The sequence below is a fragment of the Muscardinus avellanarius genome (assembly GCF_963383645.1).
Source record: "Muscardinus avellanarius genome assembly, chromosome: 18".
In the NCBI taxonomy this organism is placed as follows: domain Eukaryota; kingdom Metazoa; phylum Chordata; class Mammalia; order Rodentia; family Gliridae; genus Muscardinus; species Muscardinus avellanarius.
The window spans coordinates 40787540-40812599 of NC_137804.1; the positions used below are offsets into that span (position 1 = coordinate 40787540).

General features: G+C 51.4%; 1 protein-coding gene across 1 annotated transcript in view; it reads left to right on the top strand.

The window, feature by feature from the left end:
- Window positions 1–25060, top strand: part of MYO9B (myosin IXB) — a gene marked incomplete at both ends in the record, with an annotated part of 75268 nt that overhangs the window by 17630 nt on the left and 32578 nt on the right. The window contains 9 exons of the mRNA XM_080714900.1: window positions 424–518; window positions 10412–10474; window positions 11943–12042; window positions 12272–12372; window positions 13546–13675; window positions 15534–15623; window positions 16955–17071; window positions 17762–17896; window positions 24426–24547. Of these exons, the coding sequence (XP_080571026.1) occupies window positions 424–518; window positions 10412–10474; window positions 11943–12042; window positions 12272–12372; window positions 13546–13675; window positions 15534–15623; window positions 16955–17071; window positions 17762–17896; window positions 24426–24547 (953 nt within the window). The remainder of the gene's footprint in view (window positions 1–423; window positions 519–10411; window positions 10475–11942; window positions 12043–12271; window positions 12373–13545; window positions 13676–15533; window positions 15624–16954; window positions 17072–17761; window positions 17897–24425; window positions 24548–25060) is intronic.

Here is a 25060-nt window from a genome sequence, read left to right on the forward strand (position 1 = left end):
CACACACACACACACACGAAAGCTGCAAGAGGCTGTGCGAAGGCTGCAGGCAGTTGCTGCGTCGAGCCGTGTAAGAGACTTGAGCGTCCCAGGACTCTGTGTTCTCGGGGGACCTGGAACCAGCCCCGTGGATGTGGTGGGCTGGCAGTAAAGACAGGTCTGACAGCCGGCTCTGCTGGCCGGTTACTGCGCGGCAGAGGTGGAACGCAGGGCCTGCACATGGCGGATAAGCGCGCCCTGCCACTGAGCTGCACTCCAGCCCGGAGGCGGGCATTTTCAACACCAAAGACAGAGGCAGGGCGGCCACCTCTGCGCTTCCTGGCCCCTCTCCAGCCTCAGGTGAGGGGCGAGGGCACAGTGAGGGGGAGCCGCGGATCCCGTCCCTGTGCTCTGAACCCGAACCTGCCTTTGTCTTCCACACAGGCTTTTGGGAACGCCAAAACCGCGCACAACAACAACTCCAGCCGCTTCGGCAAGTTCATCCAAGTCAACTACCTGGAGAGCGGCATCGTGCGAGGGTGAGTCCGCGCACGCGCAGAGCGTGGCCGTCAGTCTTGGGGGCAGAGGTAAGCGGGGCGGGGGTGGGGGGCGTCCTGACGGAATGGATGTGAACAGCCGAAGGTGCTGGTGCTGGTGAGCTTGCCGACCCAGGAGGGTGCGTGAGGACTCTGGCGCTGGCCAGACTAGCGCTCTTCGGCCGGCAGGAGGCGCTCGGCTGGTGAGTGGCGGTCCGGGGAGGTGCGCAGGGTGGGTGGGCAGCAGGAGGGATTTGGGAGTGGACGTGTGGCAGTTTCAGGTAGGTGGGTGAGTGGATAGGCACATGGCTAGAGTCACGGATGCATGCGTGGGTGGGTTTGTGGGTGGGTAGAAGGATAGACAGACGCATGGATTGAAAGATGGATTCATGAGTGGACGGATGGGTAAATTCGTGGGTGGGTGGGTGGATTCATGGATGGCTGAGTGAGTTTATGGGTAGATTCGAGGATAGGTGGACTTTGGTGGATAGAGAGATTTATGGGTAGTGGGTGGATGCATGGATAGATTTGATGAGTAGGTGGATGGAGAGATTCTTGGATAGATGGGTGGCTTGTGGGTGGATGGGTAGCTTTGTGGATGGGTGGATGAATGGGTAGATGGATGGAAGGGTTTATGAACAGAAGGGTGGAGTTGTCAGCGGGGAAGGTAGTTGGGTAGATTCAGGGATGGGGGGACTTGCTGGTGGATGGGTAGATCCTTGGGTAAGGGTCGAGTAAATGCTTAGGTTGATGGGTAGACGCACGAATAGCTGGATTCACACAGGCACTGCCAGTTGATCAGTGGCTCCGCTGAGCCTGGGTGGGCAGGTTTGTGGGCGAGCCCCGGGATGGCCTGTCGGCAGGTTCTGTTGCCTGGCCGCTCATGGAACCCTCTGCCAGCCCCAGATGCCAGTGTGAGGGTCTGCGGTGGCAATGGGGTCCATCAGGGCTCCAGAATGTGGACAGAACTGTTCTGTCTGTCTGAACCTGGTCAGCAGTCATTACCCTGGACAGTTTGTCCTGGGACACAACCGGGAGTATTCTCCCAGATTTCTCTGCCTCTGGCTCGCTCTCAGCCTGGCAGTGACGATGAGGCAGTGGGTCAGTGACGCTTGGTGCGAGGCCGGGCTCTCCTGTGGCCTCAGCCACCATGAGGCCCCTCGGCAGTTACGGGCTCCAGGGGAAGTCTCTCCTCCAGCCTTGCCTTTCTCCATGGAGACCCTGGCCTCTTTCCCCACCCCCAAGATTTTGTATTAAAGTATATGTCATGGGGGCTGGCGTGTAGCAGCTTAGCAGTTAGTTTGCCTGGCACACACAAGGTCATGAGTTCCATCCCCAGCACTGCAAAAAAAAATTTTTTTCTTAAAAATTAAACTCAGCCGGCCGTGGTGGCGCACGCTTATAATCCCCGCACTTGGGAGGCAGAGATAGGAGGATCGCACAGGTTCAAAGCCAGCCGTGCTGGCTTAAGAGACCCTGTTTCCAAATAAAAATAGGTCTGGGAGTGTAGCCCGGAGGTAGAAGGGTTTCCAGGAACCCCAGTACCACCAAATATATATATATTAAACTCAGCCGGGTGTGGTGGTTCATGCTTGTAATCCCAGCACTCGGGAGGCTGAGAATGGAGGATCACGGTTCACAGACAGCCTCAGCTACTTAGTGAGGCCCTCTGCAACTTAGTGAGACCCTGTTTTAAAAAAATAAAAAGACTAAAAAAATAGGGCTGGGGGTGTCGCTCAGAGGTACAATGCCCCTGGGTACCATCCCACTACCGGGGGAAAAAAACTAAACTCAGAGCCGGGCGTAGTGGCACATGCTTGGAATCCCAGAGCTTGGGAGGCTGAGACAAGAGGATCGCAGGCTCAAAGCCAGCCTCAGCAGCTTAGTGAGGCTCTCAGCTATTTAGTGAGACCCTGTTTCCAAATAAATTATAAAACAGGTCTGGAGGTGTAGCATGGAGGTAGAAGGCCCCTGGGTTCCATCCCCAGTACCACCAAAAAATAAAGTATGGATTGTTTCTTTCTGGAATTTTTCATTTAGTATTCTCAGGTCTTAGTGGTGGATGACAACTGTGGGCTGTGATTCGAGGCTGAGGCGTGGTGCTGTGATCTCACACCCACCTTGTTGGCACGTCCGCCGAGGCCCACCGGGCCCAGTGCCTACCCTGCCCGGAACATGTCTCTGGGTAGCCGGATCTCTGGATCAGCTTTTTTATTGTTTATTTTGAAACAGGGTCTTGCTCAGTTGTTGAGACTCTTGCTAGGTTTCTGAGCCTGGCCTCAAACCTACGAGCCTCCTTTCTCGGCCTCCGAAGTACTGGGGTTAGAGGCATGCACCACCACACCTGTCTGCAGCTTGGGACCCAGGCAAGGGGTTTTCACCCTGACTTGCACAGCAGCTGAGCATGGCCCGTCCTGGCCCGGGAGGGCAGGCACTTCCCATCCTGGGTGCCTGCTCCGGGCCTGCTTCTGCCCGCTTTAGGGAAGGTGACCTTTCTCCAGGCCTTTCCGTCTGGAGCCAAGGGTCAGAGGCAGTCCAAGCCTGCCTCCGGTTCCCCAATTTGTAGGGTTTCATCTTCCTGTGCATTCAGGACACAGTGCGGGAGGAACCTTGGGTCCCTGCAGGGGAGGGGGCCTGAGAACTGAGAGAAAAGGGCGGCAGGTGCTGGCAGATTCCCCATGGACACAGGCCCTCCTCCACACCCAGGACACAGCCTCGGTGCCAGACACGAGTGGTTCCAGAACCAAATACAGCCTCTCTGCCCAGGAAAAGGCGCTGGGGAGGAGCCAGCGCTGATGGCTATAGCTGGGAAGGAAGAGAGAAAAGCAGAAAAGCATTTCTTACTTTTTTTTTTGGTGCTACTGGGGTTCCTGGAAACCCTTCTACCTCTGGGCTGTACTCCCAGACCTATTTTATACTTTTTTTAAATTTGGAAACAGGGTCTCTTAAGCCAGAGAGAGACTGGCTTCAAACCTGCGTGATCCTCCTGTCTCCACCTCCCAAGTGTGGGGATTACAAGCGTGCGTCTGGCCTGCCGATGGAAGCCCGCCATGTGCAGAGACGAGCGAAGTCCAGGGGGCCCTGGAGCAGGCCTCACACGGTCCTAGCCCTGCTGCCCCGCGGGCCCAGCTGCTCCCACAGGGTGGCTCAGATGAGGGGAGTCTACGGCCTGCGTGGGGTCCTGGAGTACACGGGCTCTCAACGCCTCAGCTCCTGGCCATCAGCAGGGCCGCAGAGGCGCACCTGGACGGAGCAGGCCCTCAGGAAACATTTTGCCCTCGCTTCTGCGGATCCAGTAGCCCAATCCAAAACCTTGAAATCAGAAACACTCCAAACTCAAAGGACATCAGCACGTCACGGGTGGAAACCTCACTCCTGGCCTCCTGGGCTGGGCGCAGGTAGCACACAGGCGCACCGGAACATGGCGCCAAGTCAAGCTTCAGGATACACGGAAGGGTGTACGAGACAGTCACGAATTCATGTTTGGGCTGGGATCCATCCCCAAGGTAGCTCATTACATAAATGCCGAGAGACACCAATTTTTTAAACATCAAAATCTGGATTTGGGGTCCAAACATTTCGGATAAGGCTACTCCACCTGTGTGGCACTGAGACTGCGCGGCAGAGGCCCCCCAGTTCCTACTCCAGCACCCCCATAACCTTTAGCACCAGGGCCCCCTGTGATGCCACAAGCCTCTCACAAGGCCTACGAGAACGCAGCTCGGAGGGCACGCGTTCACTGTTTGGCACAAGGGAACAGGACACCAGCCTGTCTGGATCCAACCTAGTGCTGGGGTGGACCAGTCTCCCGCTCTTCAGAAGACACTGGCAAGCCGGGCATAGTGGCACACGCTTAGAATCCCAGCATTTGGGAGGCTGAGACAGGAGGATCGCAGTTCGAGGACAGCCTCAGCTACTTAGCGAGGCCCTTTGCAACTCAGTGAGACCCTGTGTCAAAATAAAAAAATGAAAAATAGGGCTGAGATGTAGCTCGGAGATGGAATGTCCCTGGGTTCCAACCCAATACCACACACACACACACAAAAAAAAAAAAGTAAAAATCTGATGGGTGCACAACTATAATCTCAGCAACTCAAGAGGTTGGGGCAGGAGGATCGTAAGTTTGGGGCCAGCCCCGGGGAAACTTATCAAGAGCCTTTCTGCCAGGCGTGGTGGCGCACGCTAATAATCCCTGCGCTTGGGAGGCGGAGACAGGAAGATCACGCTGGCTCGATGCCAGCCTTGCTGGCTTAAGAGACCCTGTTTCCAAATAAAAATATAAAATAGGTCTGAGAGTGTAGCCCGGAGGTAGAAGGGTTTCCAGGAACCCCAGTACCCCCCCCACACACACACACACAGCCTTTCTTTTCTTTCCTTTTTTTTTTTTTTTTTTTTTTTTTTTTTTTTCTCTCAGGTCTGGGGATGGAACTCAGGGGCATTTGACCTCCCAGCTACACCCCCTGCCCTAATTTTTACTCTTTTAATTTGAAACCAGGTCTCACTGAGTTGCAGAGGGCCTCACTAAGTAGCTGAGGCTATCCGTGAACTGTGATCCTCCAGGTCTCAGCCTCCTGAATGCTGGGATTACAAGCGTGCGCCACCACGCCTGGCAAGAGCCTTTCTTTAAAAAAAAAAAAAAAAAAGCCAGGCGTGGTGGCGCACACTTGTAATCGCAGCATTCAGGAGGCTGAGACAGGAGGATCGCACAGGTTCGAAGCCAGCCTAAGCTACTTAGTGAGGCTCTCAGCAACTTAGTGAGACCCTATTTCCAAATAAATTATAAAATAGGTCTGGGAGTGTAGCCCAGAGATAGAAAAGCCCCTGGGTTCCATTCCCAGTGCCACAAAAAAATAATAAAATAAAAAACAAAAGGGCTAGGATGCAGCTCAGTGGTAGAATACTTGGGTTCAAAAAAGAATACCCAGTGTCTCAAAATAGAAAAGAATAGAAGAGAATGAGGTTCTAATAAACGTTACAGCATGGCTGAATCTCCGAATCACTGCTGAATATGAGAAGCCAGACAAAGTGGGCCTACTGCGTAATTATATTTCTTTTTGGTTTTTTGTTTTGTTTTGTTTTTTGTTTTGGTGGTACTGGGATTCCTGGAAGCCCTTCTACCTCCGGGCTACACTCCCAGACCTATTTTATTTTTGGAAACAGGGTCTCTTAAGCCAGCACGGCTGGCTTCAAACCTGCGCGATCCTCCCGTCTCCGCCTCCCAAGCGCGGGGATGACAAGCGTGCGCCACCACGCCCGGCGCAATATTTCTTTTAAATTCTCCCATACGCAAACGAATCATAGTGGCAGAAAGCTCACCGGCAGCTGCGTGAAGGCGGGGTGGGAGGTAGGGAGGAATGACGAGGGCAAGGGAGGCCTTTTGGGGTGATAGTTATTTGTTATTTCAATGCTGGCAGCAGATCCCCGGGTATTTATATGTGTTAAAATATCAAATTGTAGGCATTAATTGTGTACCGGGCATGGTGACACATGCCTGTAATCTCAGTATTAAGAGACTAGGGCAGGAGTATCACAAGTTTGAGGCCAGCCTCAGCAATCTAGTGAGACTTTCAGCAACCCAGAGAGTCCTGTTTCAAAATAAAAAATTAAAATACAGCTGAGAGTGTAGCTCAGAGGTAGAACATCCCTGGATTCAGTCCTCAGTACCAGCTGAGCATGGTGGCGCACGCTTGTAATCCCAGCATTTGGGAGGCTGAGACAGGAGGATCCCAGTTCGCGGCCAGCCTCAGCTACTACTTACTGAAACCCTCTGCAATTCAGTGAGACCCTGTTTCAAAATGAAGAATAAAACAAACATAGGGCTGGGGATGTGGCTTACATATTAGAATGCCCCTGGGTTCCATCTCCAGTAACACACACACACACACACACACACACACACACACACACACACAATAATCCTCAGTACCAAAAACAAAACAAAAAGTATATGCAGCTAGGGGTGGTGGTGCAAACCTGTCATCCCAGGAGGCTGGACAGGAAGGTCGCAGAATAGCGGCCAGTCTCAACTACTTAGGCCCTCTGCAATTTAGTGAGACGTTGTTTCAAAATAAGGAATAAAAACCAGGATCCGGGCATGTTGGCGCACACTTGTAATCCCAGCATTCAGGAGGTTGGGACCAGAGGATTGTGGTTCGTGGACAGCCTCAGCTACTTAGGCCCTCTGCAACTTAGTGAGATCCTGTTTCAAATTAAAGAATAAAAAGATAGGGCAGGGGCTGTAGCTCGGAGGTTGAATGCCCTGGTTTCCATCCTCAGACCCCCCAAAAAAAAAAGAATAAAAGCAGGGCGTGGTGGCGCATACTTTTAATGCCCGCGCTTGGGAGGCTGAGACAGGAGGATCGCACAGGTTCAAAGCCAGCCTCAGCTACTTAGGCTCTCAGCAACTTAGTGAGACCCTGTTTCCAAATAAAGTATAAAATAAGTATAAAATAGGTCTGGGAGTGTAGCCTGGAGGTAGAAAGACCCTGGGTTCCACCCTCAATACCACACACATAAAAAAAAAAAAATAAGATAATGAATGAAAAATAGAAGCGGGGAGTGGTGGCACATGCTTGTAATCCCAGCATTTGGGAGGCTGAGACAAGAGGATTTTGGTTTGAGGCTAGCCTCAGCTACTTAAGCCCTTTGCAACTCAGCAAGACCCTGTTTCAATATAAAGAATAAAAAATGGGGCTAGGGATATAGCTCGGAGGTAAAATGCCCCTGGGTTCCATCCCTAGTACCACAAAAAAAGAATAAAAATAGGGCTACGGTGTAGCGCGGAGGTAGACTGCCCTGGGCTCTATACCCAGTACCACACACACACAAAAATAAGGATGTGCAGTTTATTGTGTATGAATGATCTATGTAACTATTGAAATGTTATCCTACCTTTAAATTTTCAGCTGGAATCTATATAAGTAAATGAATAAAATTAAGTCATAAACCTAATCTAAACAACAAACACCTTTTTTTGCAGTACTAGGAATTGAATTTAGGGGCATTCTACCTTCAAGCTATACCCTCAGCCCTATTTTTTATTCTTTATTTTGTTTTGTTTTGTTTTGTTTTTTGGTGGTACTGGGGTTCCTGGAAGCCCTTCTACCTCGGGGCTACACTCCCAGACCTATTTTTACATTTTCATTTTTGGAAACAGGGTCTCCTAAGCCAGCACACGGCTGGCTTCGAACCTGCGCGATCCTCCTGTCTCCGCCTCCCAAGCGCGGGGATTACAAGCGTGCGCCACCACGCCCAGCTTTATTCTTTATTTTGAAACAGAGTCTCTCTAAGTCACTAAGTAGCTGAGGCTGGCCTCAAACCTGCGACCCGCTTGTCTTAGCCTCTCCAGTACTGGGATTACAAGCACGCGCCACCACGCCCAGCAAAAAGTCCTGTTTATGCAATTAGAAAGCATTTCATTCTCAGGGCATTGTGGCACACGCTTGTAATCCCAGCATTCGGGAGGCTGAGACAGGAGGATCGAGGTTTGCAGCCAGCCTCAGCTACTTAGTTAGGCCCTTCGAAACGCAGTGAGACCCTGTTTCAAATTAAAGAATAGAAAGTAGGGTTGGGGGTATGTATAGCTTCGGGGTAGAATGCCCCTGGGTTCCATTTCTAGTACCACAAAAGAAAGAAAGAAAGGAAGGAAGGAGGGAGGGAGGGAGGGAGGGAGGGGGAGAGAGAGAGAGAGAGAGAGAGAGAGAGAGAGAGAGAGAGAGAGAGAGAGAGAGAGAGAGAGAGAGAACCTTTCATTGCTGGCAAGGCGGGGCTGGGGAGCACCTTCACCCTGGAACTAGCACGCTCAGCCTCTCCTGCCCCAGCCCCGGGGGGGCCTCCCATGGTGCCCGTTGGCTTCCCTGCTCATCCCCAAGCTCTGGTGGCAGCAGTCCTCAGCCAGGTTCCTCCTTTTCATGGTTGATACGCAGAGGGCAAGGTGCCATCCGTTGCATTTATTTATGGCACATCAAGGGAATTACAGTTGGCCACGCCATGGTGGCACATGTGATAGAAAGCTGGAGTTTTGTTTGTTTGTTTGTTTGGTTTGTTTTGTTTAGTACTAGAGGTTGGACCCGGGGGCATTCTGCCTCTGCGCTCTAAGCCACACCCCAGCCCTGATATTTTTGGTGTTTTTGTATTTTTGGTACTAGAGATTGGACCCAGGGGCATTCTACTTCCAGACTACACTCCAGGCTCTTTTCTTTTCTGTGGTACTGACTGGGGGTGGAGCCCAGTACCACACTGTACCTGTGAGCTACACCCTCAGCCCTAGTTTTCAGTCCTTGCATTTTTGAAACAGGTTCTCACTCACTGAGTTGCGAAGGGCCTCGCTAAGTAGCTGAGGCTGTCTGTGTCTTGGATGCTGGGATTACAAGTATGTGCCACCACGCCTGGCTACACCCCAAGCCCTTTTTATATCTTATTTTGAAACAGGGTCTCACTGAGCTCCTGAGGCTAGTCTCCAACCTATACAATCTTCCTGTCTCAGTCTCCCAAGTACTGGGATTACAGGTATGAGCCACCGCACCTGGCTCTTGTTATACATATATTTACTTACTTATTTATTTTGATACTGGAACTGAGGGGCAGTCTATCTCTGAGTTATACCACCCATCCCTTTTATTTTATTTTATTACTTTGGGTACTGAGGATGGAACCCAGGGCTTTCTACCTCTAAGCTACATGCCCAGCCCTATTTTTTTTTTTTTTTTTTTTTTTTTTTTTTTTGCAGGTCTGGGGATGGAACCCAGGGGCAGTTGATCTCCAAACTACACCCCCTGCCCTATTTTTTATTCTTTATTTTGAAACGGTCTCACTAAGTAGCTGAGGCTGTCTGCGAACCACGATCCTCTGGTCTCAGCCTCCCAAATGCTGGGATTACAAGCCTACGCCACCACGCCCAGCTCCTATATTTTATTCTTTATTTTGGAACAGTGTCTCACTGAGTTGCTAAGGGCAGTAGCTGAGGCTATCTTTGAACTGTGGTCCTCCTGTCTCAGCCTCCCAAATGCTGGGATTATAAGTGTGCGCTTTTTTTTTTTTTAAGTAGGGTCTTGCTACATTGCAGAGGGCCTCACTAAGTTGCTGAAGCTGGCCTCAAACCTTTTTTTTTTTTTTTTTTTCTGGTGGTACTGGGGGTGGAACCCAGAGGCTTTCTACCTCCAGGCTATACTCCCAGACCTTTTTTATATTTTATTTGGAAACAGGGTCTCACTAAGTTGCTGAAAGCCTCACTAAGTAGCTGAGGATGGCTTCAAACCCGTGTGATCCTCCTGTCTCAGCCTCCCAAGAGCGGGGAGCGGGGATTACAAGCATGCGCCACCACGCCCGGCGGCCTCAAACCTTTGATCCTCTTGTCTCAGCCTCCCAAGTACTGGGATTATAAGTGTGTGCCAACATGCCCAACTTTATTTTTTGTTTTTTGTTTTGGTGGTATTGGGGTTCCTGGAAACCCTTCTACCTCTGGGCTACACTCCCAGACCTATTTTATTTTATTTTATTTTATTTTGGAAACAGGGTCTCTTAAGCCAGCAAGGCTGGCTTCAAACCTGTGCAGTCCTGTCTCCGCCTCCCAAGCCCGGGGATTACAAGCATGCGCCACCACACCTGGCTAATTTTTGTTTTTGAAGCAGGGTCTCACTAAGTTGTGGAGGACCCTGGTAAGTCGCTAAGGCTGGCTGTGAACCTGCAATCTTCCTGTCTCAGTCTCCCAAGTCCTGGGATTGGCGTGTGCCACCATGCCCAGCAAAAGCTCTAGGTCTTGAAGAAACCACGTATGACTGAGGATAGAGATCAGAAGCCCTGGGTTCAGTTCCCAGCACTGGGGGTGGGGAACGTGAGCATTAAAACAATACTAAAATACCTAACCTTTTGTTCCTTCTTTTTTCTTTTAATGACAGAGCTGTCGTCGAGAAATACCTGCTCGAAAAGTCTCGGCTGGTCTCTCAGGAGAAGGATGAGAGGTACGGGTGGTCCCTTGGGGTCTCTGAACACAGCCGCCAGACAGCCTCTTCCTACACAGGAACAGGCAAAGGAGCCATGGTCCAAGGAACCCCGGGGGAAGCCCAACCTGCCTCCCCAGGCCCGTCCCCACCTCAAGCCCGCGCTCCTTGTGCCTCTCTAAGAGTTTTCCTGGCCGGGCGTGGGGGCGCACTTGTAATCCCAGCACTTGGGAGGCTGAGACAGGAGGTTCTCACAGGTTCGAAGCCAGCCTCAGCTACTTAGTGAGGCTCTCAGCAACTTAGTGAGACCCTGTTTCCAAATAAAGTATAAAATAGGTCTGGGAGGATAACCCGGAGGTAGAAAGCCCCTGGGTTCCACCCCCAGTACCACAAAAAAAAAAAAAGAAGAGGACGACGAAACATCTCAGCCAGGCACACACTTGTCATCTCAGGATTTGGGAGACTGACACAGGAAGACCGCAGGTTTGCAGCCAGCCTCAGCAACTTAGTGAAACCCTGTTTCAAAATAAAAGAATGAATATAGGTCTGGGGGTGTAGCTCAGCAGTAGAAAGCCCCTGGGTTCCATCATTACCCATCCAACACACACACACACACACACACACACACACACACACACACACACACACAGAAGCATCTCTGATTGTTGGGTGTGATGCCTATTATCCCAGCAACCTGGGAGTTTGAGGCAGGAGAACCACAAATTTGAAGCCAGCCTGGGCAGCCTATCACAACCCTGTTTCAAAGTTTAAAAAAATAAGAAGGGTGAGAGTGTAGCTCAGTGGTAGAGTGCCCATGGATTCTATCCCCAGTACCACAAAAGGAAAGGAAAAATAAACATCTGTGATTGACAAGTGAGCAGGACGTATGCCCAGTTCCCCACAAGTTAACAAGTTCAGTTTTCTTGTAAAACGTAATCAGAGAGCCAGGCGTGTACTCCCACACCTATAATCCCAGTACTTGGGAGGCTGAGACAGGAGGATCGTAGGTTTGAGGACAGCTGCAGCAAGTAGTGAGACTCAGCAACCTAGAAAGACCCTATTTCAAAGTAAAAATGAAGCCGGGTTTGGTGGTGTACACTTGTAATCCCAGTACTTGGGAGACTGAGACAGGAGGATGGCAGATTCACGGCCAGCCTCAGCTACTTAGTGAGGCCTTCCGCAACTTAGACCTTGTTTCAAAATAGAGAATTAAAAATAGGGCTGGGGATGTGGCTCGGAGCTCGAATGCCCTGATTCGATCCCTGGTGCCACAAAAAGTAAAAAATGAAAATGAAACAGGGCTTGGGGTGTAGCTCAGAGGTAGAACGTCCCTGATTTCAAGCCCTCGTACCCCCAAAATAAAAATAATATAAAATAATAAAGTGCTTCCTTCTCCCTAGTATGGTCTCCAAAGAAACATTAGTAGTGGTTTGCAAAGGCAGCTTTGCTTCTCCTCCAAAAATGGCTTCTCTCCCGCTTTGACCCACAGGAACTACCACGTGTTTTATTATTTACTCCTCGGCGTCAGCGAGGAAGAGCGCCAAGAATTTCAGCTCAAGCAGCCTGAAGATTATTTCTACCTCAACCAGGTAAACAGCCACGAGTCCCGGCCACAAACACCACCTCTGTTCCCCCGGGCTGTTTATGAGCTGCCGGGAGGTCAGAGGCTGCCTTGGGCCGGAGGAGGCGGCATAAAGGAGTCCATTTATTCCCTGAGCCCGGGGCCCTGCCCGTGCGCTCCAGCCAAAACCACTCCCGCACACGCCCCGCCAGCCCGGAAGCGCCCACGATGCCAGCGCCTGCCGCGGTCTCTTTCAGCATAACTTGAAGATCGAAGATGGAGAAGACCTGAAACACGACTTCGAGAGACTGAAGCAGGCGATGGAGATGGTGGGCTTCCTCCCTGCCACCAAGAGGCAGTAAGTGGGTGGGCCGGCCACCGTGGCCGACAGAGGGCACCCTCCCCCACCCCAGATCTGACCCTCAGCCCAGCAGAAAGCAGGATAGCCCGTACCCATGGGCACATGAGAGGTATCCAGCCACCAGTCATTGAGGTACCGACCCAGAAAGAGGCAGAAGTGCTTCACACTACGAAACACGGTTCAGAGGGTAAATTTTAAGTTATGCGTGTTTTAACACAGTGTAAGGTGTTTTTTGGGGGGGGTTGAAAGCTGGGGATATGGCTCAGGGTGTACCTCATATACTTGCCTAGTATTTATGAGGTGTCCTGGGTTCTATCCCCCCCACCAAAACATCAAAAAAGGAAGTCAAAGCCGGGAGCAGTGGTGCGCTCCTGTAATCCCAGTACCTGGGAGGCTGAGACAGATGATCACAGGTTTGCGGCCATCCTCAGCAATTTAGCAAGTCCCCTGGCAACATAGTAAGACCCTGTTTCAAAGGAAAAATAGGGCTAGGGGTAGAATTCAGAGGAAGAACACTCCTGGGGTTCAATCCCCAGTACCACAGAATAAAACAAAAAAAAAGAAGTCTAAATAACCATCTGTAAACTGGGTGTGGTGGCACACGCCTGTAATCCCAGTACTTGGGAGGCTGAGAGAGGAGGATTGCAGGTTCAAAGCCAACCTCAGTAACTTTGTGAGAGCCTGTTTCCAAATAAAAAATAAAAATAGGGCTGGAGGTGCAGCTCAAAGAATGCCTCTGGATTCAATCCCTAGCACCAAGAAAAAAAAAATTTTTTTGGAGTGTGTGTGTGGCACTGGATTGAACCCAGGGGCATTCTAACTCCAAGCTATATTCCTAGCCCTGTTTTGTTTTTATCTGGAAACAGGGCCTCTCTAGATCGATAAGAGTCTCCCTACTTTGAGCTCAGGCTGTTCTTGAACTCGCCATCCTCCTGCCTCAGCCTCCCAAGTACTGGGATCGCAAGCATGCATCACCACGCCCAGGAAAAAACAAAAACAAAAAAAATTTAAAGTCACGTTCCCCAGAGAGCGTTCTCCGCAGAGAGAAGCACGATTCCGTGTGTTCCCACTGGCATTTGCTGGGTTTCGGAATTCAGCCTGGTACCCTGGAAGTTCTCTTGTCCGGCATGCACAGACACCGCCCCAACATACGCCCTTTCTCTTTCCCAGGATTTTTTCCGTCCTCTCCGCCATCCTGTACCTGGGGAACGTCACCTACAAGAAAAGAGCCACAGGCCGTGACGAAGGCCTAGAGGTCGGGCCCCCTGAGGTGTTGGACACGCTGTCCCGGCTCCTGAAGGTACTGCCGGCCGCCTTCGGCCCTCCGCACACCAGCCTCCCGCCCTCAGCCAAGTCCAACGGTCAGGTCCAGCTCGAGGCGCTGGCCGCCTCTCAATGCCGGAACAAGTGCCGGCCCTTCCTCTGCCAGCCAAGGCTAAAGCCATGGCCCGCATGCCCGCTTCCTCCCGCGCCTTCTCTGTGGCCCGTCCTCATTTCTGATGAGCTCCCACTTCAGCCATTGAAGCAAAGGCTCTTTAAAAACATAGGTGGAGCTGGGCATGGTGGTGCACCTTGTAATCCCAGTACATGGGAGGCCGAGACAGGAGGATCGCAGGTTCAGAGCCAGCCTCAACAACTTAGTGAGGCCCTCTGCAACTTAGCAAAACCCTGTTTCCAAGTAAAACAAAATAGGTCTAGGGGTATAGCCCGGAGGTAGAAGGCCCCTGGGTTCCACCCCCAATACCACACACACCCAAAAAAAAAAAACACACAGACGTGAAAGCCAGGCATGGTGGCGCATCCCTGTAATCCCAGTACTTAGGAGGCTGACGCAGGAGGATCACAAGTTTGAGGCCAGCCTCAGCAACTCAGTGAGACCGTATATCAGTGAAAATAAAATAGGGGTAGGAATGTAGCACAGAGGTAGAGCACCCCGGCTTCGATCTGCAGGACCAAAACAGAGAAAAAAGAAAAACCACAGCTTCCCAGGGCAGTGTCCCGTGGCTCTAGCTCCAGATGCTCCAGAGGCTGAGGCAGGAGGATCTCCGGAGCCCAGGAGTGCAGGGCCATCCGGGCCACACAGGGGAGCCTGGTCCCAAAAACAAGCCAGCCACCAGGGCAGTCATAGATAGGCAAGGCCGCTGTCTCATCAGCGCTGCTCCCGGAATCTGAGCTGGGGCGAGTCCGTCCTGCAGGGGAAGCTGGGCAGCGCCTGGAGGCCTTTTAGTTGTCCAGCCAGGAGGTCACTACTGGCATCTGGTGGGTGGGGGTCAGAGATGTTGCTCAGTCCCCCACACGGCACAGAACACCCTCCAGGGCCAGGGCGCCCAGACCCGAGTGTGCATGGTAGCAGGGCAATTTTCTGTTTTCTGCCATCTTTCCGTCTTCTTGTTTGTTTTTCAAATGGTGCTGGGGATGAGCCCAGAGTCTCGTACACACCAGCCAAACGCTCTGCCACTGACTTGCTTCCCAAGCCTTTTATTTTGTTTTATTTTTTTATCTGGTACTGGGGATGGAACCCAGATGCCTTTACCTCCGTGCTACACTCCCAGACCTATTTCATATTTTATTTGGAAACAGGGTCTCACTAAGTTGCTGAGAGCCTCACTAAGTAGCTGAGGCTGGCTTCGAACCTGCGCGATCCTCCTGTCTCAGCCTCCCAAGCGCGGGGATTACAAGTAGGCGCCACCACGCCTGGCTCTTTTATTTTATTTTGAAACAGGCCCTCACTAAGTTGCCTAGGCTGACCTCAAACTTGGGATTCTCCTGCCCCAGCACCCCCCAAGTTCTGGGCTTACAGGCGTGTGCACAAGGCTGTGCGCAGCCTTTTATGAAGAAAATGTATTCAGGCCCCAGCTTCGCTTGAGTTCTGGTGGTGTGTGTGCACCCACTGGGAGAGCCAGGAAAGCTGTTCCCGCACACAAAACACACACACACACACACACACACACACACACACACACACACACACCCTCTGCAGCAGCCACAGCTCTGCGTGCGGGTCTCCAGGTGCTGCCGTGGGCACAGGGCACTCCAGGCCGGCAGCCCTCGGGGTCTGCCTCCCTCCTCCCTCAGGCCCTGGGCCGGCCGGGCGGTGGAAGACCTGCTGGCTGAGCGCTCACCTCCTGTGCTTTCCTCCCTCCCGGGCCTCCGAGCAGGTGAAGCGAGAGATCCTGGTGGAGGTTCTGACCAAAAGAAAAGCGGTGACCGTCAACGACAAGCTCATCCTGCCCTACAGCCTGAGCGAGGTGAGTGAGCTGGGCCCAGAATGCGGGCCCTGCTCCTGTGCACATGGGGCCGGCGAGGCCTGCCGTGCGCCTGAGCCCCTGGGGTGGCTGCTTGCCGGCGGCAGGTGCCTGGAGCCACAGGCGTAGCAAACCCTACAGGCCTTGTATGTGTTTCTGTACACACTTAGGATAGAGCTCAAGGTATAAACTAGGCATAAATAGATATTAACAACTAATAATGAAAGAGGACAGCTGCGTCCCAGGTAGCATTTGCCTGTAATATTGGCACTTAGGAGGCTGAGACAGAAGAATCATAGGCTGGCGGCCGGCCTCTGCACCTTAGCGAGGCCCTCGGCACCTCAGTGAGACGCTGCTTCAAAATAGAAAGCAGAGCCGGGCAAGGTGGCGCACGCTTGTAATCCCAGCACTTGGGAGGCTGAGACCAGAGGATCGCAGTTCGCGGCCAGCCTCAGCTACTCAGTGAGGCCCTCCGCAGCTTAGTGAGACCCGGTTTCAAAATAAAGAATAAAAAATAGGGCAGGGGGTGTAGCTTGGGGACTGAATGCCCCTGTGTTCCATCCCCAGACCCTCAAAAAAATAAAAAATAAAATATATAAATGTAAAACGGGGCTGAGGTGGAGTGTGGAGGTAAAATTCCCCCAGGTTCAATTCCCAGTACTAATAAATAAATGTTTTAAAAATAAAGGAAAACCATGCCAACAATGCATTCTCATAAAAAACTACATGAATGTAGAGTCTCTCAAAACGTCTCACTGTGCCGGGCATAGTGTCCAACACCTGTAATGCCAGCAACTCGGGAAGTTGAGGCAGGGGAATTACAGGTTCAAGGCTAGCCTGGGCAACTGCAGAGCCTGTCTAAACAGGAAAAGGGCTGGAAGTACATGTTGGTGGTAGAACCGTTGGGTTCAATCCCCAGTACCACTCAAAAAAAAATAATCAAAACTTAACCTTAATTTTTTTTTTTTTTTTTTTTTTTACTTAAAGCCCTGTTAGGGCTTGACAGCTTGTGTGTCCTATCTGAATTGTTACCATCACTGTTCTTATACTTTGGGGGTGTTACAAAGTAAAATAAGAGCTATTAGTGAAAGTTGCCGGGCAGGTAGCGTATACGGCGAGGATCCGCTGCACGCAGGGATGAGTCGGATGAACTCATCTCCAGAGTACATTACGAGACTCAGAGCGGCACACGATTCTGAGCTTGTGAATCGTGTTTGCCTGTTTCCACCGAATATTTTCAGACCGTGCTTGACCACAGGTGACCAGAATGGCCGCTCAAGGGGGGCTGTTGTACAAGCCGGCCCCGCAGTAGACTCCCGTCCCTCTGTCCACAGGCCGTCACTGCCCGCGACTCCATGGCCAAGTCCTTGTACAGCGCCCTGTTTGACTGGATCGTGCTGCGGATCAACCACGCCCTCCTCAACAAGAAGGACATGGAGGGGGCGGTCTCGGTGAGCACGCTCGGCCGGGGAGAGGGCGCCGTGGACGCAGCCCCGGCCAAGGAACCCAACCGCTAGTCATTGTTGGGCTAGAGGCCGGTTCCTCCAACGGGCAGGCCCAGGGCACAGGACAGGGGACACAGTTGAAGGGCCCAGGGCGGAAAGGAAGCACAGACCTGTGCCGGGCGTGGTGGAGCAGGGCTGGGATCCTGGCACTTGGGAGGCTGAGACGGGAGGATCGCAGGTTCGAGGCCAGCCTCAGCAACTCTGTGTGGTTCTCAGCAACCTAGTGAGACCCTTTTTGCAAATAAAAAGTAAAATCAGGCTGGAGGTGTGGCTCAGAGGTAGAATGCCCTTAGGTTCAATTCCCTGAAACACACACACACACACACTCAGCGGAACGCACTTGCCCAGTGTGTTCAAGGCCCTCAGTTCGTCTCCGGCCCTGCAGAAAAAAGAAGACAAAAAGCCAGGGTCTCTTGAGAGCCATTGGCTGTGGTGCTCACCCGTCACCCCGGCCACTCAGGAGGCCGAGGCAGGATGGACACAAGTTTGAGGCCAGCCTGAGCAGCACAGTGACACTTTGTCTAAAAAAAAATAAGTTACTGTGACCGGAGCGTCCACCCAGGCCTGGGGCTCCCGTGCCGCCGGGACAGCGGCGCCCGCAGAGGCCTGCCGGCGTGACCGCTCCTGTCCCCCCAGTGCCTGTCCATCGGCGTCCTGGACATCTTCGGCTTTGAAGACTTTGAGAGAAACAGCTTCGAGCAGTTCTGCATCAACTATGCCAATGAGCAGCTCCAGTACTACTTCAACCAGCACATTTTCAAACTCGAGCAGGTACGGAGCAAACCTTGAATTTTGAATTTTTACTTTGGTGACATGCACATAACATAAAATTTATTGTTTGCGGGGTATAGTAATGCAGGCCTATAATCCCAATATTTGGCAGACCAAGACAGAAAGATTTCAGGCTTAAGGCCAGTCTCGGCAACTTAGATCTTGTTCAAAATAAATTTTTTTTTTTTTTTTTTTTTTGGTGGTACTGGGGCTTCTGGAAGCCCTTCTACCTCCGGGATACACTCCCACGGGCTACACTCCCAGACCTATTTTCTTTTAACTTTTTTATGTGGAAACAGGGTCTCTTAAGCCAGCGAGGCTGGCTCCGAACCTGCGCGATCCTCCTGTCTCCGCCTCCCGAGCTCGGGGATTACAGGCGGGGATTACAGGCGTGCGTCACCACGCCCGGCCAAAATAAATTTTTTCAAAGGGCTGAGGGGCCGGGCGTGGTGACGCACGCCTGTAATCCCCGCGCTCGGGAGGCAGAGACAGGAGGATCGCGCAGGTTCGAAGCCAGCCCAAGCTACTGAGTGAGGCTCTCAGCAACTCAGTGAGACCCTGTTTCCAAATAAAATATAAAATAGGTCTGGGAGTATAGCCCAGAGGTAGAAAGCCTCTGGGTTCCACCCCCAGTACCACCAAAACAAAACAAAAAAAACAGGGTCTAAAGCCAGACATGGTTGTGCACGCTTGTAATCCCAGTACTGGGGAGGCGGAGACAGGAGGATCGCGGGTTCAAGGACAGCTTTAGCAGGTAGTGAAACTTTCTCATCAACCTAGCAAGACCCTGTTTCAAAAATAAAAATAAAATGGGGCTAGGGGTGTAGTTCCGAGGTATAATCCCCCATACCAAAAAATAAAAGTGAATCAATAAGATAGGGCTGGGGGTGTAGCTCAGAGATAGAAGGTCCCTGGGTTCCATCCCCAGTCCAAAGAAAAGAGCCATCTTAGTCACGTCTGAGTGTACAGTTTGGTTACGCGGAGTACAGTTTTGCGACTTGACGTCCAGAGGGTTTATTCCAGAAATCCCACGCATCTCACAATCCTCAGGTGCCCGAGTCCGTTGTATAAAGTGGCATGGGCATGGTGTTTGCACAGACGCTTCATACATCCTCCGTAGCCTTTTTTTTTTTATAGTATTGGGGATGGAACCCGGGGGCATTCTACTTCCGAACTACACTCCCGGCCCTATTTTTTATTCTTGGTTTTGACAGAGTCTCACTGAGTTGCCGAGCGCTGGGATTACAAGCGTGCGCCCCACGCCCGGCTTCTCCAGTCTTTCAATCATCTTTAGAGCACTTCAGGCGCCAGGAGCGGGTCGGTTCTGTGGACAGTCGTCACCCGTGTCACCTGGGGACTGAGGGCAACAAGTGCGCATGTTCAGAACAGACTCGAGGCCTGTGTGTGGCGCCGGGAGTGAACCCAGGACATCTACCCCCGAGCCACACCCCCGCCCTATTTTATTTATTATTTTTGAAACGGGCTCTCACCAAGTTGGGGAGGGCCTCACTAAGTTGCTGAGGCTGTCTTTTTTTTTTTTTTTTGGTGGTACTGGGAGTGGAACCCAGAGGCTTTCTACCTCCGGGCTATACTCCCAGACCTATTTATACTTTATTTGGAAACAGGGTCTCACTGAGTTGCTGAGAGCCTCACTCAGTAGCCGAGGCTGGCTTCGAACCCGTGCGATCCTCCTGTCTCAGCCTCCCAAGCGCGGGCATTACAAGCGTGCGCCACCACGCCCGGCGCTGAGGCTGTCTTGAACCCGCGATCCTCCTTTTTCAGCCTCCCAAGTACTGGGATTACAGGCGTGCGTGCGCCGCCGCGCCCGGCTCAGACTCCCATTTTTTCTCTTCACATCTTGTCAACCTGTGAGTGGCTGTGGATAGGGAACCGATGGATACAGAGAACCAGCTACTCTCTCTCTGTTGTGCAACCTTTCCACCACCCACCGCCAAAACTTGACTTCCTTCCCAAACCGAAACTGTCCCCAGTACTTTCCCAGCCTACTCACTCAGTCCCTGGCACCTTCATTACACTTCCTGTCTCTATGACAACTCACGGGTCTTCTTGTAAGTGGAATCCTGTGGTATTTGGCTCTGGCTGGCTTATTTCACCCAGCACAGTGTTTCTGAAAGTTCATCCGTGTTGCAGAAAGTGTTAGAATCGGTTGCCTTCCTTTTTTTAAGGCTGAATAATATTCCCCTGGATGGGTGGGGGGGTGGGTGGATGATGGCGGGCAGGCACTGTGTGTCCATCCACCCATCGAGTGAACATTTGAGTTGCTTCTATGTTTTGGCTGTTGTGAATAATGCTGCTGTGAACACAGGTGTGCAGATACCTCCGTAAGACCCCGCTCTTAATTCCGTTGTGTGCGAGTCCAAAGCGGGCCTGCTGGGCCCTGTGATCATTCTGGTTTAGGACTTGGGGAAGTCACTTCACAAAGATAGAGAATTGCGTTGCTCTCCCAGCCCATGGAACGAGCTAGAACCAGAATCCCCCTTGGGGCCCAGGACACCGGCAAACTTGCCCTCAAATTTTTCTCTGTCAAAGGGAAAGTTGAACAAAATCCCAGCCACCCACGATGGAACAAACGTCCGGGTGCTTTGAGGCCCGGCCAATTTTGGACCTCCCGTGACCAGACCTGGAAAGTCCTTCCAGGGGAGAGAAGCACGGTTACCTTACGAAGGGTTTGATTTGGCTGCCGATGGTGGTAAGGCACCGTACATGTGTTCTCTGCTAACTGGCCAGCATCCTACTCACATGTTATCCTCCACGCTGGTCATCCTAGCAGGGAGAGGCCCTGGCGGGTTTCTGTAAACGCTGAGATGATTTTACCATCAGGCCCTGTGGCCACTGGGCACTTGGAAGACGTGTGGTCCAGACTGAGCTACATGGGAAACACAAGATGGATGCTTGACTGTAAAGTCCTACTGCAAGGGAAGAAAAAGAAGACAAAATGCTTAATCTTTTTCTGTCTTGAATACTGCTGGCATTATATTTTAAATGAATGGAATGTATTCGTTTGTAAGAACAGAGGTAGGGCCAGGCATGCTGGTGCACGCTTGTAATCCCAGTACTTGGGAGGCTGAGACAGAAAGATCTCAGATTCAGAGGCAGCCTCAGCAAGTAATGAGACTACCATCAGCCTAATGAGACCCTGTTTCAAAATAGAGATTTAAAAAATAGGGCTTAGGGTGTAGCACAGAGGTAGAATGACCTGGGGTCTAATCCCCAGTACCACACACACAAAATAAAATAGCCTGGGAGCTGTATCTCAGAGGCAGAAGGCCCATGGATTCCATCCCTAGTACCACACACTTGTAATCCCAATACTTGGGAAACTGAGACGGGAGGAGCATACATATTTTTAAGACCGGTCTCAGCAACTTACTAAGCCCTTTAGTAACTAGGGAAAGAATGCAGAGTACTAGGGAGACTCTATTTCAAAATAAAAAATAAAAAGGGCTGGGGTGTAGCTCAGAGGTAGAATGCCCTTGATTTTCATCCCCAGTACAAGAAAGGGAGGGAGGGAGGGAGGGAGGAAGGAAAGAAGGAAGGAAGGGCGGCTAGCCAGACAGTAGCATACCTGTGATCCCAGCGACTCGGGACTGAGGCAGGAGCATCGCTAGTTCAAGGCTGGCCCGGGCGAGTGAGCAAGACCCTGTCTCAAGATGGAAAAGGAAAAGCACTTGGGATGTGGCAGAGTGGAGAGCACCCCGAGCCCATCCCCATCGCCACAGGAAGTTACACAGACTCCTTTGTCATCATTCCCTAAACAGTCCAGTGTAGCAGCTATTTACATACGATTTGCATTATGTTAGATATTCTAAGTCATCTAGAGATGATTCACATTCCCTGGGAGGATGCCTGTAGGTCATATGTAAATGTATGCAAATATGACTGCGTGTTATAGCAGGGACTTGAGCAGCCATGGATTTTACTTATTTATTATTATTTTTGTGTGGGTGTGGGCGTGGTTCTGGGGGTGGAACCCAGGGGCATTCGACCTCCGAGCTATGCCTCCTACCCTTTTTTATATTTTTTATTTTGAAACAAGGTCTCACTAAGCTGCACAGGGCCTCATTAAGTAGGTGAGGCTGTCCGCCCGCGATCCTCCGGTCTCAGCCTCCCGAATGCTGGGATTACAAGTGTGCGCCACCACGCCTGGCTCTAATTATTTATTTATTTATTTATTTATTTATTTATTTATTTATTTTTGCAGTACTAGGGATGGAACCCAGGGACATTATACTCCCGGGCTACACCCCCAGCCCTATTATAATTTATTTGGAAACAGGGTCTCACTGAGTTGCTGAGAGCCTCACTCAGTAGCTGAGGCTGGCTTCGGACCCGTGAGATCCTCCTGTCTCAGCCTCCCAAGCACTGAGATTACAAGCGTGCGCCCCACGCCCGGCCGCATTCGTGGATTTTAGTATCTGCAGATCCCTTGTGTACGTATGTCATATAAATGCTAACTGATAAATCTGGGCATGAAGCCAGGCGTGTTGGCGCACACTGAGTTGCAACTCAGTGAGACCCCGTTTCAAAATAAAGAATAAAAAATAGGGCCGAAGGTGTAGCTCAGAGGTCGAATGCCCCTGGGTTCCATCCCTAGTACCGCATAAATAAATAAATAAATAAATAAATAAATAAATAAATAAATAGCAGGGTATGGTGGCTCACGCTTGGGAAGCTGAGACAGGAAGATCGCAGGTTCACAGCCAACCTCAGAAACTTAGTGAGGCCCTCCACAACTTAGTGAGACCCTATTTCAAAATAAAAAGTAAAATAGGGTTGTGGGTGTAGCTCAAAGGTAGAATGCCCCTGCATTCAATCCCAGGTACTGCAAAAATCAAAAAAGAAAGAAAGAAAGAAAGAAAAAGAAAAGAAAATGTTAACCTCTCAGGGCCAGGGCTTGGCTCAGCAGCAGAGCACTTCCCTAGACTGCATGAGACCCTCGGTTCCAGTCTCAGCACAACCAAAAAATAAAATAAAAATTATTGAGCCAGGCACAGTGGCACATACCTGTAATCCCTGTAGTAGGGAGGCTAAGACAGGAGGATTGTCAGCTCAAGGCCATCCAACTTGGCAATACCCTATTTCAAAATAAGAAATAAAATAAGCCTGGAGGTGAAGCTCAAAGGTAGAATGCTCCTGGGTTCTATTCCCCAGTACTACAAAAAAAAAAAAAAAAAAAAAAAAGAGCTGGGCATGGCGCACACTTGTCATCCCAGGACTTGGGGGGCTGAGACAGGGGGATCACGGGTTCACAGCCAGCCTCGGGTACTTAGTGAGCCACTCTGGAACTTAGTGAGACCCTGTTTCAAAATAAAGAATAAAAAATTGGGCTGGGGGGGTCTCAGAGATAGAATGCCCTGGTTTTAATCCCTAGTACCCCCGACACACACGCACCAAAAAAATGTCAGCCAGGTGTGGTGGCATACTCATATAATCTTAATACTTGGGAGGCTGAGAGAAGAGGATTGCAGGTTCAAGGACAGCCTCAGCAACCTAGCAAAACCCTGTTTCAAAACAAAGACAAGTTGGGCGTAGTGACGCACTCCCATAATCCCAGTGCTTGGGAGACTGAGACAGAGGGTCACAGGTTTGAGGACCGCCTCAGCCACGTAACGACACGCTTATCAACCTCATGAGACTGTTTCAGAGTAAGAAATAAAATCAGGCTGGAAGGTGGGGCTTCCCAGAAGGTAGAATGCTTCTGGGTTCAATTCCCCTTATCACAAAAAAGTAGGGACTGGAGGTGTAGCTCAGAGGTAGAATGCCCCTGGGTTTAATCTTCAGTACCAAAAAAAAGGTATTAAAAATCAACACAGGCCGGGCGTGGTGGCGCACGCTTGTAATCCCCGCACTTGGGAGGCTGAGACAGGAGGATCGCACAGGTCCGAAGCCAGCCTCAGCTACTGAGTGAGGCTCTCAGCAACTTAGTGAGACCCTGTTTCCAAATAAAGTATAAAAAATAGGTCTGGGGTAGCCGGGCATGGTGACGCATGCTTGTAATCCCAGCATTCAGAAGGCTGAGACCAGAGGATGGCGTTCGCAGACAACCTCAGCTACTTAGTGAGGCCCTCTGCAACTCAGTGAGACCCTGTTTCAAATTAAATAATAAAAAAAAAAAATAGGGCAGGGGGTGTAGGTTGGAGGTTGAATGCCCTGGGTTTCATCCCCAGACCTGCAAAAAAATTTAGGTCTGGGAGTATAGCCCGGAGGTAGAAAAGCTCCTAGGTTCCACCCCCCAGTACCACAAAAAAGAAAAGAGACGTTACAGTTTTAGCCAGGCGTGACGGCCCATGCTTGTAATCCCAGCATTCAGGAGACTGAGACTGGATGGAGGATCGCAATTCTCGGCCAGCCTCAGCTACTTAGTGAGACCCTGTTTCAGAATAAAAAATAGGGCTGGGGGTATAGCTCGGAGGTAGAATGCCCCTGGGTTCCATTCTCAGACCCACAACAAAAAAAGAAAAACCATCACAGTGTTTTTGAAGTAACGTGCCTGCCGCCCCACTCGTAGGAGGAGTACCAGGGGGAAGGCATAGCCTGGCACAACATCGACTACACGGACAACGTGGGCTGCATCCAGCTCATCAGCAAGAAGCCCACCGGCCTCTTCTACCTGCTGGACGAGGAGAGCAAGTGAGTGTCCCCCCTCCGGGCGCCGGCCAGGCCGCCCAGACGCCCGGCGCAGACCCAGCTCGCGCTTATAAAACACACGTGGTTGCCGCTCGCCATGGCAGCCACGGCCCGGGATTCATCGTGCTCCCAGAGGCTCCCACGCCGGGAGCGCTCAGCGAAGGGCTGAGGGCCCGAGTTCTCTAAACTGGGAACGGAGCTGGTGGTGCCGGCAGTGGGCGCTCGGCCATGACGCGGGCGGTCACTGAAGCAGGCTAGCTGAGTTACCTCCCTGCGGCCGCGCACACAGCCACCGACCAGGCCGCCGAAAACAGCGCCGCGCCGGGGCCAGGCGTGGGCGCACGCCTGTCATCCCAGTACATGGGAGGCTGATATGGGAGGATTGCAAGTTCAAGGCCAGCCTCAGCAAGTAGTGAGATTCTCATCAACCTAGCGAGACCCTGTTTCAAGATACAAATAAAGTAGGGCTGGGAGTGTGGCTCAGAGGTAGAATGTCCCGTGTTCAATTCCCAGTGT